Raw genomic sequence first — 16,442 nt, 5'->3', positions numbered from 1 at the left:
ATGGAGAACACCTGGACTGTTCAGGTCCCCGCCCCCACCCGCCCTGCCCCCCGCCCCCACTGTGAGAAAAGAGAGAGGTTTGATCTCACTATCCTCGAGGCAGAGGTGAACACTAAGTAAGACGGACGCTGGGGCTCTGCCAGCTGCCACCGGTCTCCCAAGCTACACGGCCTCCCAAACTGGAATTCCCAGGGGCATGTGCTGAGCTCCACCTTCCCAGTGAAAGCTCACAGCTAGAAAGAAGGGCCATCTAGGGAGAAGAGGCCACCCTTGAGCCTCCCGTGCAAACCCTGCCCTTTCTGGCCTCACCCTCTACCAAACCCACACCCAGGTCACCTTCAGGCATTTCCTGAAGGAAGGGCTGCCAGGCTCCTCTCGGTCTCGGGTATCCTGGAACAATCCTTAGGACACCTCCCAACTGGTCAACATCCATCCTAGTTGCAAAAATCAGGTGAGATACGCAAATAAAAGCCCTTGGCCAAAACTCAAATGCTAGGGTAGTGCAGTTAACCCCAAACTCATCAAGAGCCCATCTAGTCCAGCTGGTGAGTCCAGCAGCCACCTGAGTCCTCGGGGGTCTCAGGAGTGCCCAGCAGCCATTCTGACTTCACTTCAGCGTCGATGTCATAACCTCTCCCTCGTGCTTTTCCCTTTTAAGGCATCTCACATTACCAGGCAGTCTGTCAGCTCACACCTCCCTTTAAACGCAGGCCTCCCTGCACACCATCTATTCCAATGCTAAGATCCCAGGTGTTTAAGAGCTGCTTCCCACAACACGTGCACATTTTATCACTGATTCACACCAGTGCTCCCTTTTATCTCCTACTTTCATCTTCCTTCCATTGTTTTCTTTGGAGAGAAACATCAATGTGAGAGAGAAACATTGATCAGTTGCCTCTTGCACGCACCCTGACTGGGGACCAAATCTGCAACCCAGGCGTGTGCCCTGACTGGGAATCGAACGGGCGACCTTTCTCCTCGTGGGAAGACGCCCAGCCCACGGAGCCACACCAGTCAGGGCTATAACAACTACATTCCATAAAAGCATGGCCCACTCTGATATATACATTTTATTTTAAATGATGCCACTAGCACTGGGAGGAAAAAGTAATTTATTTGCATTGCTTTCATTTTTCTACTGTAGTGTTAGGACTTGACATAAGTATCACTCTTCTACTTCCTATTTACAGTTCATTCAGAATATGACCACAAACACAATATACATATTTTAAAAACTTATGGGGACTGCAGTTTTTGCTTCTCTCTCCTCTTTACAGGTTTTTCAAAATCATTCAACTTAAAGGAAAATTTATATGGACATTTTCTGTACACATCTAAAAAGGCAGAGATTACACAGATAAAGCCAGAAGGATTTTGCACAGATACAACACAACACAGAGAACAAAGCACAGATGATGTTACCTGGGGTGCACATATAAACAGTACAGTACCGTTTGAGGGATGGGGCAACATAATACTCATACTTTACAGAAATAAAACGGCAAACCCGGAGAATGCTCTGACAAATATTAAACATATATATACAGTGAGGTAAATGTACCTTGGTCTCTTGAGAGGTAATTTAAGTTTAAAGCAATTGATATTCTGAAGCATCTCCTCGACATATGGAGAAAGGTCAAACGCCCCGCCCCACTGGCACGTGTGAAAGAGGGGTACCAAACGTGGTTCGCGGCATCCATCTGCCAATCTTGTTAGAGAGTAAGAACAAATTCACTGAAGTTCTTGTTAAGCTTTAAAGAAACAGGTTGAATGTTACAAACCACCTTTTCAAAGTTTACAATTACAAGTACAATTGCATCACGGGACTGGAAAGTTTAATGTGGTGACAGCCCTCAGAGAGTCCCAGAAGCCAGCCGTCCCAGGCAGATGGCCCACGAGTGTCCCAGCGTCCTGAGCCAGACACAAGGAGCCGCAGTGTGTGTCCAGGGCGACTCCCAAGGATCTCAAAACTTTGAGAACTGACATTTTTTGCCAAGTGGTAACAGAACCATAATTTGGAATCTCCAGCATCTTGGAGCCAATTCACCGCCACAGCCAAGAAACCAAAACCCAGCCACTTGCCACCGCTCTTTCAGTGCAAGGACACAAGTCAACTTTTGATAGGACATGCCTGATGGGATACCGATTTTGTTGTGCATTTTAATGAGCACTTTGCCATCTTATCTTGCAGAATATTCTACCTGTGACCGTTCTCAGGTATAGAGAAAAAATGGTAATTCATGCATAAACTGCAAAATGGCCACGTGACCACTCAGTTTGTAATAAGAACTGGCGTTTGGAATTCTTGACAGCCATGGCACGTACACCGACTCAAGGCACTTCTCGAGCACTACCACTACAGCAGAATTTTAGGCTCGGCTCTTTGGGCCTTACCCTGTCCTAGAGGGGGTACAGCTGGCTGCTGCCGCCGGCACACCTCCCACGCCACAGCTGCCAGGGGTCGGCCAAGGCTGAAGCTGATGAAGGGCAGCCAGTGGGGCCATCATCTGCCCAGTCTCTGAATGGGGAGACCCCTCCCGACAACATTCAATGAATCAAGGAAATGAAAGGATGTCCCACAACTTCCAACGACCATTTTGCTCCAGATATCAAAGGCGGCCCTTCAGTCAAAAGACTGCTGGGGAAAGGGTGCTGGAGAGAGGGGACGCTCGTCCAGGCCATGGTCTCCGAGCCAGGGGTCGGCAGGAAGGCAGGGCAGGGGAGACAGGGCGGAAGTCAGTAAAGAAGGACCAGGGGTGTCCGTGCCCCACTAGGCCAGACCGCCCCCGCCCCCACCCCGGTGTGCTGACAGAAAGGACGTGGACAGGTCATTTGCCTCAAGGTCTATTTCAGCCAAGTTGGATCTTGGAAGGTGAGCATCTGAAGACAGGCAGTATAAAAAAAGCCTGAGTTTCTGAGTTTCCAAATGACAAAATGAATGCTCTAGTCAAATTTACCTGTGGTTGATCTGCTTCATCTTTTAAGTCACTTTCATTTTCAGTATTAGCCGATTGAGTTTTATCAAACCATCGTTTGCCAAAAAAGGAGTTAGCTGCAGTAATATGTAAACCCAATTTAGAATTAAATACCAACTTTAAAAAATTCCCTGATTCATTAAAAGTGCATTTTATTCACTTAGGAAAAGTACAACTGTAACTCAATCTTTGATTTAATAAAGAACAGCTTCAGCAAAAGTTGATTACCTTGTATGAAACTGAGAAATCATGTATCACAACTTTAAATCAGACAAGAACTTTTGGTATGTTCTTAATAAAATTATATAAAAATAGTTTTAGTGATAAAACGCATTGGTCCCCTGGATTTCATAAAGAAGATCTTGTAGACTTAGAAATGGCAAAGAAAAAAAAAGAGTGCCTAATCACAGAGCTAGAAATTATGAAACAGGAAATGTAACACAATGATAAAAACAAACCTCTCAAACTCATATATTTGCTTTGATGAAATCACAGTAATACAGGAAAAAACCTCAAATTTGGAGTCAAAATATTAACCTCTAAGCACATTTTCCCCATGATGTTTTAAAGACATGAAATCGACACTAAATTCCTATGTAATACTATTCTTTCTAAAATTACTTTGGTTTTAAGACCAAATAGTCTTTCAAATTTATTCTATGAATAAGAGACAAGACATTTCGGAACGCAGCTCAGCCGGTGTGAACGGCCGCTCTCTCCTCCGACCTAAGTGCTGGAAAGGCCGTTGCGCCCCTCGCACCGGGCGCTGGCGGCCCCGTGATGTCAGCGACTCGCCTCACAGCCAAGACAGTTCGCCCCCTCAGAGTAAGATCACAGTGATAAAGAAAACTTCGAAAATTGTACAAGTCCTGCAAAGAGTTTTAGCACTGGAAGTAAAAGCCAGTTACCATAAGCTATTTTCCACTTAATGTGAGAAGACCATAACCAGTTTATTGGAAACGTTTAATCTGCCCAGAAAACATCTGTAAATGGAGAACCTATATGCAGGATATGCTTTAGCTACCATTCTCCCGAATATCAAGAGTGTACTGAATCTGTTACATAGCCTTGTAAATTAAGCAGTTAAAATACCTGCACACAGAAGGAAAGACGGAATTAAAAGCTGCCTTCCTCAAAATGTAGTGAGACCTCAAAACCACACTGAATCTAACCCTAGTTCCAAAGACCGAAAATGCACCGAACAAGGACCCCCACGTGACACACGCGACTCTCCTGCATACCTGCTTTCTACTCCAATTATTGACTACCTTCACCCTCCTAGAAAAAGGCCTATCATTTAACATTACCCATACTCTAACTTTAAACATAATTCATCTCTTAAAAAAATAACACTGTCTTTGATCAGATAAAGAACAAAATGGCTTACAGAATGCCACACAACTTTTCACAAGCAGCTAGACAAATTCTCCCTTTTAGAAAAATTAGTCTGTATGCTACAAACTTTAAAGTACTAGAAGCGTCTAGAGTGCCACTTGATGTTTTTTAAAGCACACTTAGACAACACCACTAAAAACTTGATGCGAGACTATTCAAACGTGACCGTGATAACAACTCACCAATTAATGCCACTTCATCTCTTTAGTGGTTTAAGCACATTCTGGTAGGAGAAAGGCATTTTCAAAATGGAACACCAAATGACATACCACAAAACCTCTTCCAAAAAAACAGAACAGAAAAGGTCTATGTACCAGATAAATAAACGTTTTGAATTGAAACACTACAGGTTTTAACAAGCACAGGCTTTAAGCAATTCTACTTGTTTCCATTAGAAAGACACAGAAGTGGCACTTACTGGTATAGTACAATCCCATTTTAAAGGCATGTAATGTTCTGAATATGTGAAAGAACAATAATAGTATACAAAACACAATTGCATAAATTATGTTCCTCACTACTATATGAGGTCATTTTTAGACTCAAGATAAGAGTTTTTTAAGTGTTAGTTTTAAGATCCTGAAATTTATAGAACCGTACATTCAAAGTCTGAATCAAAGAAACTCTTTAGTGGTTCAGAATCCTCTGAGAATGTACTAACCAGGAGGAAATCACTTTCTTTAAAAACAAGAAATGCTTCGTATAACTCGGCAATCCAGCTCCTTGACCCTTAAGATGATCTTCAGCACAGCAGAGTCACTAAAGTTAAGACCAGCAATCATCTTTAAAGAAAGGCTTGTGTTAATAAAAAATAAAGGTAGACTACACAACACTCCGTGACTGTCCCGGGAAAGCGGAGTTCATAGTGCACAGAGAGGACCCACGGGGCTGGTTCCTGGGTCCACAGCAATCCTGGGAAGTTCTAAATCGACCTTATCGAAAGGAAGCGACATCCCTCTATTCCCTCTCAGTGAGGTAGAACAAGTGACCTCCCCAATTAGAGCCCAGGAGCGGATCTGAAGAAGAGCAGAGTTCGGGCAAAGCCGCAGAGTTACATTTTGATGCCTTCCTGTTGACTGAGTTGTGACAAAGTTTTCTTGATCCGCAGAGCTGTGAGCCGAGCTGCTCCGTTGGCGTACCAACATTCTCTCATAATTTTGGCCATTACTCTCAAGGCCTGCAAGGAAATACAAAAAGATAAAAAACTGTAATTAATGCATGCACCACTTTCCACTGATCTGAATAAGAACGTTTACCCGAAAGGTTTCTTTCTATATGACATGTACGCAAGTCTTCGGTTTGTTTGTTTGAGCACTGTCTGTAATACCACGAGACTAGAAATAACCGAAACCCCCATCAATAAAGCATTGGTGCCCACAGCTAGAAAGCAGACAGGCACAGTGACTTACTCAGCAGACCTGAAAAACCCAAATCCTCCACCAGAGCTGTGCAGGGAAAGAAGGAACTTGACTCACACTGAAACACCACCTTACCCTGAGGAATTAACGGTGTCAAGTACCTCTAGAGTGAAGTGTAGGTGAAAAACAGAAGCATCAGCCAAAAGAATCAGAACCCCAGATCCCTGCCCCTCCCCTGGCCCAGCAATAAGCTGGAGGTTTGCACCTGAGAGGGTGCAACAGGAATTCCTAACTTGGGGAACACGAAGGAGGAAATCCCGTACTGACAGCACGCTGAATGCTAAGGCCGGAGGCTTTCTCCACAAAACACAAGCAGCAGCACACACGCCCTCCTCCAGGCAAGAGCCTGGCAGAGTCAAGACCTGGAGGGACCGACATCAGCGGTTCCCCCAGGAAGCGGCCCTGCCAGACCACCTCCCAGACCAGTGGGAAAGCTCCGCTCATCTGCGTGAAGCTTCCTGTGAGCTCTCAGGGCCCTGTTTTCAAACAGAGAGTGCGAGTTTGGTCAGGCATTTGTGAAAAGTACATAAAATGAGAAGCTGACAGAAACAGACAAAAAGCAACTTGGAGAAAATGGAAGCTGTACACAGAGAAAAAATATCATTGATAGTCTCAAAGAGATCAAAGACAATGTGGCAATAGCTTTTTCTTCCTTTCTTGACCTCAAAAAAACTTGACAGAAGTGGGAGATAAACCTGATTTTAAAAAGCTGATAAGCCTCTCAGAAAGTGGAGAAAAAAAAACCAAAGAAATGGATAACAGGAGGGAAAACATAAGCAAATTGGGAGGAGGTCTAACGTTGATAATCAGAATTGGAAAAACAGAGGAAAATGAGAGAGAACAAACCAAAGAAATATTTCAGAAACATTTTCTAGAAGTGAACATTTGTTTCCAGATTAAAAAGGACAAAATGCCCATCGCAGGCATATATTCATTCAACAAATATTCACTGAGTGCCTAACACGTATCAGATACCATCCTGGGTGCTGGGGATACGGCAGTGGACAGACAGACAAAATCCCTGCCCTCAAAAAGCTTCCATTCTAGAGCAGCGGTCCCCAACCTTTTTGGCACCAGGGACCATTTCGTGGAAGACAGTTTTTCCACAGATTGGGGGGTGGGGGATGGAAGCAGGAGGCGGAGCGCAGGCGGTAATGTGAGCGAAGCTTCTGAAGCTTCACTGGACCACCCACCATCCTGCTGTGTGGCCCAGTTCCTAACAGGCCACAGGCTGCTAGTGGCCTGTGACCCGAGGGGGTGGAGACCCCTGTTCTAGAGGACTAAAGCATAAAATTAATGAGAAAGCAACTCACACAGGCTATCAGCGGTAAGCGCCAATGAGAAATGTCATTTAGGGAAGGAGAGAAAATGAGCCAGGCAAGAGGATGGTATTTTAAATAGACGGAGAGGTAACGTCTCACTGACCAGGTAACATCTGGGCAGAGGCTGAAGGAGGGGAGGAGGGATTAGCAAACCAAGAAGCGGGCAGACGTGAGACCCTGGAAGGACTCACCACAAGAGGCAAAGGGAGCCCAGGATGGAAGGGGAGAGGTATCGTCCCCAGAGGAAGGCTGCCCTGCTGGCTAGACTAGAGGAGGTCGGGGGTTCTGTGAGGCACTTCTTTAGTCAGTTTCATGTTCCTTTTTCAAAGGCTGTGGAGGTCTCAACTATGGAGGGGAGAGTTATAAAACCCTAGAACAGTGAGAAACTGAATCAGTGATGAGTGCATGGAAAACTAACAAAATGGAGAGAAACCAAAACGACAGCGAAGGCATTGATTCGGAATAATGTGATCGTGACTGCAAGTGGCATGTGTGGTCTCAGTGTTAACTCCTGACTTTTCCTCACGCTTAAAAATCCATCTGTTCAAGCACAACCTGCTCTAATTATTGAGTGCGTAAATACTCAAGTTTGTACTCTGCAGTATTGAGATCAAATTTTTAAAAGGCAAAAATATAGCCCATCTTCATTTGTTAAATGTGATTTTGTTGGCGGGAGCTGAAGAGCTCTCTGGATGTCAAAGGTTCTACTGAGTCCTACATTATCTTGTTCTATTTTATTATTTTATTTTAATTTTATTTTTTTTATCTTCACCCAAGGACATTTTTTCATTGCTTCTAGAGAGATAGGAAAACACTGAGACAGAAGCATCGACCGGTGGCCTCAGGCATATGCCTGGACCAGGGATCACACATGACCCAACCCAGGACTGTACTCGCCCAGACTGAGGTGGAGGCGGGTGCAGACCCGAATCTGTAACCTAGGTATGTGCCCTGATTGGGAATTGAACCCTCAGCCTTTTGGTTGCAGGGCAACGCTCCAACCACTGAACCACATTGGCCAGGGCTGAGTCCTACATTATTTTAAGATATAAAATCAACTACTTAGTGGCTAGCTTTTTATTCCCCCTAAAGTACAAAACTTCAAATCTGGAGGGTAATGCTCTGCCTCACCATTATTATAATTAGTGACAGCTGGCAAGTAAAGACAGACTACATAAAATTTGTCTAACGAATTCTTTAAATTTATGACCACAAAAATATTTCTAAAACCTTTTGCAAGAGCTGAGGTTGAGAAGCTCAGACACTGCTGGGAAGCATTTCCCCCAAATTCCTGGTGAGTGATCACACAGGCAGGCAGAGGAGTGAGAGACAAAACTATCTGAACCATCTTCATCGTCATCTCACCCAAGCTCCTCCTTTCACAGAAAGTCCTGTCAGAGAGCTGAAGTGATTTACCCGGATGTCACTCTGAGGCAGTGCCCAGGCTCCGTCTAGAGCACGGGGCTCCCGGTTGCCGTCAGCACTCAATCCCGCCCATCAGGGCTGCCCCGACGGAAGGGGGGCGCTCGCTCACAGTGCAGGTGCCCTGGCGACAGGCAGACCTACGCACTGTTCTGAGGGCCGCTGCCAATACTACTCCATGGCCCTTTCAATGTGCTTACACATGCACATGAAAAACAACTTGTTCTGCTTTTTTTCTCACTGGTTTAATTGCTATGAAAAAGAAAGAAAAGGGAATTCTTGTGTCTGTTATTCTTAAGGAAAAGTAGCAAATTTCCACTTCCTAAGCAGAAGCAGCATAGAAAAGCTGCACAGTATCTAAAAGAAATACTCACTTCACAGCTCTGCCATCTGTTTGGAATATTTGGCCTCAACTTCTGTTCACAAACAACCTTCCTCATTTCTTCAACTGATGGATCGGAGGGTACAAGATCATAATAAGGCAGCTGGTAATCTTCATGAATTCCTATATTGGTTCAAAAAAAAAAGAAAGAGAAAATCAATTTTAAAAAATTTACTCAGATAATGCCAGACCATTCTTTGAACGGACAAGAAAGACACACCAAGCGTCTTATTACAGGGCCCCATTACTAAGCCAGGTACGTGGAACGGAGCCCGCAGCTTGCTCTGTCTCATCCACACCTGTATCAACAAAACACCTCGCTGACCGGCGCTGGGCCCACACCTCAAAGGTAAATATTACTGTGGGATCACAAGGGCAGTTTTAATGATTGTGAACCAGGAGCTGTGAGGACTGGATCGACATTTTCCCAGAACTCTGATGTGCACGAAATGAGTTTCTATTCTGCCGGTGCACAGCCCCTCACTTGGTACGGGGATACACCCTCTGTCACCGAGGGGTGAATCCTACAGGACAAGCCTGAGGCGCAAACACCTTCCTCTACCTGCCTCTGTCAACAACCTGTCCTCTTCGCTACAATATAGACACACCCTGCCCCTTACAGCCTCAAAAACCTGATGAGGCCCTCAGTCTTGGCCCAGCGTGGGCCCCCAACACATAAGAGCCTTTCTCAAGGAAACATCCAAAGCGCTCAATCTGAAACTAAATTTAAAAGTTAAAACAAACTTACTTTAAAAAGTAATGTAATGGCTGTGTGACTGTACTGCATCCTGTATTAAATACAGGATGTATTAAATAATCTCCAAGTTTGGAGAAAATAACCACTGTCTCAGGGGTTGGGGGTTGTTCTCAGGGGTTGGGGGGCAGGGGGAACCAGTTTGACCCAGGTCCACATTCAAAACAGCTTCCTGGGTGGCCACAGAAGCAGTCACCCATTCTAAACGACTAAGTTGTTTCATAGACGGTTAGTTTCTGATGTTTTCCAAGATCCCAGTGGAAACGGAACAAGAGTACATCAGGGTGAGGCTGCGCACTAGGATAATGCGTGTCGCCGTTTTCCCTCACTGCGGGTTCCAGCTCCTTCACTGCCCTTGGCGCTCCTCCGGTCGCCTGGAGAGCGTCACTTCAGTCTGCTGCCGTGTGTAACCCCCTTCCACAAGAGGGACGGCAACTCTGTCTAACAACTCTGTGCAGGATAAACTGTTGAGGAAAGGGGGGGATTTACCACCAATGGAACATCTTCGGGCTATTTCCCAGAACACTAAGCCCATTGCATAGATGTCGGCGCGCTTGAAGGATTCAAAGTGTTTCATATTTATGGAATCATCTAGAACTTCGGGGGCCATGTACCTAAAAAAAAAAAAAGCCAGCACTTTATTTTACTGAATGGTGGCCATGTGACTACTGAACTCTTTTACCCCTTGGGAAATAAAAATAAAAAATCAACATTAAGACTTTTGTCCACTTTCAGCACGGTTCTTTTTCTGTTTTTCATGGCTCACACCTCTTATAGGAACATTCCTGAAGTACATGAAGTGCAAAGTGAAAACCACTCCGTCACTAGCACACTCAGCACTGGAGAACACGCCTCCAGGCACCTCTCTGTCCCACAGATGCAGCGCCACATAACCGAGATCATCCCAACACCGGCCAGACCCTCCCTGCTATCTGCCTTATGATCTCAGTCTCCTCTGAAAGCCACAGGTGACAGTTCTGACTGTCAAATTTCCTAACGTTCACCACCTCCTTCGTCACGTACTCTGCAGGGACTCTCTATTTCTAGAAGTCTCCTCACTAGAACAGAATGGAAGATAGGGCAGGGGCAAATTTCAGGTAAGAAAATAACAGATTAAAATGAATGCCAGTCCTCCTATTGATGCCACACTGTGGAGCCCGCAAGTTTTAAAAACCCTACTAAGGTTACAGATCTGGACCCACAAAGACCTGCAGGGGGGACGAGTTGTGGGGGTGGGGAGGGGGCAGACCCTGCACAACCCCTGTCCTGGAACCCAGAGCTGAGAGTTCTGAGTCCCTGCTGAGTCCAGAAACCCTGAATATGACTTAGGCAGAACAAAGCTTGGCTCCATCCAAGGCCAAAGCAGTGGTCTGAAAATATGTTCTGGCAACATGCTGTGATATAGGGCAAGCTTATGTTCACAGGTTCAAATCTCACCTCTTCAGCTTACTATCCATCCATAAGAGAGGTTGGCCACATTACAAAACCTCCATGAGGTGCATGCCCCTGTGAATTGAATAATCACACCTACCTAGTTAGATTCTTTTGAGGACTATGGGCTCAACAAATATTTACTGAGGACCTACTATGTATTAGGCACTGTGATAGATGCTGGAAATATAGACTGCTTTCAAGCAGCCTGAAATCCAATGGAATATACAAATAAATGGACAGTTACACCATAACATGTAAAGTGTTTCAATGGTCCAAGTTCAGTGTGCTATGAGAGCTCTTGGCAAGAATACCTAACAGGCCAGAAAAGCCTTCCTTGGACAAAGAAAGGGGGCATACAAGTTAGGGAAACAGCAGCGGAAAGCTGGCTTTGGGGCACAGCACATGCAAAAGTTCTAAGGAAGAAAGGCAGATTTTCAGGAACTGAAAATAGTTGGACTAGCTACCATATAGCACGTGAGTTGGGCATTAAATGAGATAATGTATTAAAAGACTCAAAATGATTGGCACATAGTAGGTACCCCATAAACATTAGCTCCAATTGCTGCTGTAATTAACATAACAATGGTATTATCTTCTGGAAGGACCACCTTTCATCAGCAGGCATCTTTTCAAGTCAGGTAACCTTGGTTTCAGGGCAGGCAAAACCTTAAGATCTTCTTTCTACCTGTGGTTAATCTAACAAAAATCTGAGTTTCAGAGGCGATATTTATGTGCAGATGAGAAGGAAAAGAAACTGCTTTTGGAACACACTAACTACTACTTATTCGCATGTACCTTTTTGTTCCCACTCTGTGGTTTGGGGCGATATCAATTGTGTCTGTGGCGGAATCATGCCTCACTGCCAGCCCCAAGTCTGCGATACAGCAAGTTCCGTTCTTTTTCACCAAGATGTTCTTTGATTTCAAATCTCTGTGAGCAATGGCGGGTTTTCCTAAAAACAAACAAATAAACAAACATAACTGCTTTTTAAAAAGGTAATACCAATCACAATTCTTTCCTTTAAATTCAAGTCCCTTCTCCTGGCCTAGCGTCCAAGCTTTTCAGCCCACACCACCCACAGTTCGGGGGCCACTACTTCACAACCTCAAGTGAATCGAGCCATAAGTGGACAATCACTAGAGCAGAGAGATATGTTGGTATCTGAGATCCTACACGGCACAAAAATCACAGCATAAAAAATTCATAACTAAAACTGAATATTTAATTTTTCAACTATAAAAGGCTCTCGTGCAGTCTCCTTATCTCAAAGTCAAATGTAATTCTGTTAGATAGTCAGATAACATTTATACAGCCTGCTGATGTTTACAAAGCATCTTCACATGTCATTTGACACTACATATAAAAAAAATACAGTCTCTCTGACTTGAATTCTAAAATCAAGACCCTCAAAAATCACAAGTAGGGAACTGAACTCACAAAAACACCAGTGCTGTTACAATGACCACAGGATCTCTCAAAAAAAACAAAACAAAACAAAAACCGCCCTGATTCCTAACTCCATCTGAGATGTTCAACAGAAAGATAACACCTCCAGTTAGGCTGACTTCTTTCAAAACTTTCCTGAACAGACACTAGATCCATGGGATTCCGAAGCTTAAATAACAGGACTGCTTCATGTTACCTTGGGTACCGACAATCTCCATATGAAGATGAGCAAGTCCACTTGCTGTGGACAGAGCGAGTTTTATCATTCCTTCCACAGTAACCGTGTATCTGTTCAAATAATCGAAAAGGGATCCATGCTCATGATAATCAGACACCAACCAGAGCTGAGTCCACGTACCATTGTCTGCAAAGGACAGCAACAACATTTCAGGTGGGCTGTAGAACATTTACAATTTCCTGGTTCAAAAGTTGTCACTTTACTCTCTGTCCCAAATCCCACAAATGCAATATGATGGCACCTTAAGTCTGCATATCTTTCCTTCATATTTTCCTGTATATTTTCAGTTTGTCTTCTACTTTTATGAATGTATCCTTTAGGTCCTCAGAGTGAGCCCCCTATTCTGGAGATAAGGCAGGATGACTAATCTCATTTGAGAGACAGGGAATCATAGTTCGAAGACAGTAACCTCAAGTCTATACAGACAGCGGCAGAGCCAGAAACTCTTTAATGCCTAGAAAGATGGCTGGTCCGGGTTAGGTGCTCAGCAGCTGTTTCTGGAAGGATAGAGGGAAACGATGAAGGAGGGAGGCAGGAGAAGGAGAAGTGTCAGGATCCCAGTGTGGCCACAGCAGGGATGGAGTGCGATGGAACAAAACTCAAGGTGAATTAGATGAAGAAGTGCAAGCTTTAATGACAGACTCTATGTATAATTCACAAAGAAGCCAGGCTCCAAGGTTTCCAGCTCAGAGAAACATAAAAAGAGCAGTATCACTAACACAGGGGAAGCTGAGACAGGAACTAAAATGTCAGGAGGAGAAAAAGCACGACTGAACCCAGTGTTACACATATAAGGTGATTCTGATCCTCAAGAACTAAGAATGCATGTGTCAAAAGTTCACTTGTAAGCTGATACATGAGTTTGCAATGTGTTTTCCCATGAGAATTAAGGTAAAGGTTCTGGCCAGGCTCGTGTACAAAAGCCTATTTATCCTAGAAGTAGCTGGAAATATTAAGGAAAACCATATGTTTCATGGAATTGTGGGGGGAAAAAGTATCACAATCCTAGGGGGCAGCACAACTCAGTAAAAGGGAGCAACCTGAGGTCACGAGGTCATGCTGACCTGAGCTGAAACCCAGGGGCTGTTCCTGACTAGGCGACCTCAGACAAGTCTCTTAACCAGTGAGCCTCTGCCTCCGGTTTACACAACAAGAAGACCTTACTTTGCAAGACCACTACGCAGATTTAAAAAAGAGGGTAACAGGTTTCTTTAAAACACGTAGTAAAATGCCTGGAACATTAGGACTTAAAATGCACTGCTTCTTTTCTCATGAGTTATAAAACAAAAGAAAAAACCCAAGTTGACATAAAACAGCATCCATATTCTAAAGGTTGTTGTTAACTTCGGGAAAGCAACCCTGGTTAGAAGAGATTAAGGAAGGTGTTTTCAGAAGATTCTGGAGGGGATTTCTGAGTCCTTTCAAAAGGATTTAGAGATTCATGATACAAGTTATTTATAGACTTGTTCTTCATCTTTTCTTTTTCCTTGTACAGAAACACCACTAGCTTTATCTGCATGCTCGTTAACTATGATTGAATTCTGAAAGGCTCACAAATACAAAAAAAATTAAACAGGACCACAGGCGGATGGAAGAAAGAAAGGTTTTTATGAGGTAATTGACAAGAAAGGCAGAAGGAAGAAGGGCATGTAGGAGGCTGTGCATATATAAAGGGCTGTCTGTGTAGAATTAACTCAATCAGGAGGACAAAGATACTCAATCAGGAGGAGAAGGGAACTGGGACGGAGGAGCTAGAGAAGAGCCAGCAAGGTCAGCTAGTTCCCATGGTGGCCACCAGAGGGCAGCACCAGCTTGGTTGCTGCAGGAGCAAATGCAGGGAGAAAAGCTCAGGGCAGTGTTTGTGACCTGGAACACTCATCAAACATGCTGGGCCTGGGTGAGATTTGAGCCTCAAAAGGCAGATTTGAGTGTCACCACTACAACAGAGTGTGAAGCCACTAAATTGGGTAAGTTCTTTAAAGGATCAATTACTACTTGTAGAATTAAATCCTTCATAGAAATTAGTAAGAAGAGTTTCAAAAAAACAAAGACAACTATTAAGAAATAAATAAAGCCTAGAGTCACAGAACATAATAAAGGTTGTTGTACAAACTGAGGAAGCTAAACGGTGTCCAAGACAGAAGAAAAGGAAAACTCAGGACTTGGTCAGACTAGGGTCCCTGGTTTTGTTTTAAGTATTGTTTTTAAATTAAGTAACATTGAACTGGTAGTAGCAGCCACTGATGATCACTGCCTACATCCGTCACTGACTCTAGGTCACAAAAAAGAGGTAATCCAACATTACATGTCTCCTGACCTGATACAACAGGAAACATACAATAGATAGGAAATATTTTCAGGAAACCAATAAAACGTAATCAGATTCAGTCTCTAATTCTGACTACCAGTTTTCAAATAATACAAAGAACAAGTTCAGAGATACTACAGGCCTTCAATTAGTACAATTCAGAATGTGGCAAGCCCTGTCGAACAAACAATCCAGTTTCTCCAACAAATAAACTGCAACAAGAAAAAGCCTGGAGATTTTAAGGGACTTAAGATAAATACCAACCAAATGCAATGTGTGGACTTTGTATCCTAAAATAAGTAGCCAATTGTTTAAAAAAAAATAGGAGACAACTGCAGAAATTTGAAACTGAATAGATATTTGATGACATTTTAAAAAATGATAATGGTGACATGGTTGTTTCATAAAAAGATCTTTCATAATCTAGAGATACAAACTGAGAATGTTTATGGATGAAAAGATACAGTATCTAGGATTGGCTTCAAATAATTGAGTTAGGGGCAGCACAGGTGAAATCAGAGATCATATGATTGGTAGTGAGCTAATAATTATTGAAGGCAAGTGCTGAAAGTTCCTTATATTACTTTCTATATATTGAAAAATTTCCCTAAATAAAAGTTAGAAAAATAAACAATAAATGCCTGTTGCAAATATATTTGAAGATACAGAGAAGCAAAAAGAAAAATTATAAAATCATTCATAGTTACCCACTGAGATTAAACACTGTTAACAGTGTGAAACAATTAAGTCTGGTGAGGAAAATGGGAAGGGACAGAAGGAAAAGGATGACTGGTTCTGGCCAATCTCAAAGACAATGACAGCATTTTTAACAAAACAGGAAATTGGGAAACATCTGACTCAGGGTGGGATGACAAGAGTTGAGTTGCGACAGAAGTCTCTGACAGAGGCTATAAAAGCAGGAACTGTGACGAAAGGTAGTGACTGGGGCCCAGAAAGCGGGTGAAGTCCAGTGTGCGGCCACTGCTCGCAGTTACCACTCGTCCTGACTCCCCGCGGCCGCGGCTGCCTGGCTTCCTCGGCACCGGTCTGACCTGGACCTTCTGTGCCTGTGGGGCCCCAAGCCCCTGAGCAACGAGCAAGGACGGGTCAAGGTGGTTTTGGAGAAACATTTCTCTATTTAACTGAGGTTACTTAAAAGATTAATCTGTTTAGCCCCTGGCAACTTAAAACACAGAATACCTGGAGAAGCTGTTTTCACTCTCCCTGTGGACAAGATCATTAGCAGATGTCAGAATGCCCTGACGGGCAGGAAGAGATGAAATGGAAACACACATTTGGGCTCTATCTTACCTCAAAATTTTGGCAACCTGACTTTATAATTTTTTCT

General features: G+C 43.7%; 1 protein-coding gene across 1 annotated transcript in view; it reads right to left on the bottom strand.

Moving 5' to 3' along the window:
- Positions 1-1,095: 1,095 nt before the first annotated feature.
- TGFBR1 (transforming growth factor beta receptor 1) overlaps positions 1,096-16,442 on the bottom strand; it is a 48,485-nt gene continuing 33,138 nt past the window's right edge. The window contains exons 5-9 of the mRNA XM_045840268.1: positions 12,745-12,912; positions 11,898-12,054; positions 10,158-10,282; positions 8,907-9,037; positions 1,096-5,547 (exon numbers count right to left, since the gene is read on the bottom strand). Coding sequence (XP_045696224.1) covers positions 5,422-5,547; positions 8,907-9,037; positions 10,158-10,282; positions 11,898-12,054; positions 12,745-12,912 — 707 coding nt within the window. The 3' untranslated portion in view covers positions 1,096-5,421. The remainder of the gene's footprint in view (positions 5,548-8,906; positions 9,038-10,157; positions 10,283-11,897; positions 12,055-12,744; positions 12,913-16,442) is intronic.

This window comes from Phyllostomus hastatus, unplaced genomic scaffold (assembly GCF_019186645.2).
Source record: "Phyllostomus hastatus isolate PE091 unplaced genomic scaffold, TTU_PhHast_1.1 phas_contig_34, whole genome shotgun sequence".
Lineage (NCBI taxonomy): Eukaryota > Metazoa > Chordata > Mammalia > Chiroptera > Phyllostomidae > Phyllostomus > Phyllostomus hastatus.
The sequence above is the reverse complement of the archived record's forward strand: the minus strand, read 5'-3'. Positions and strand labels throughout refer to the sequence as shown.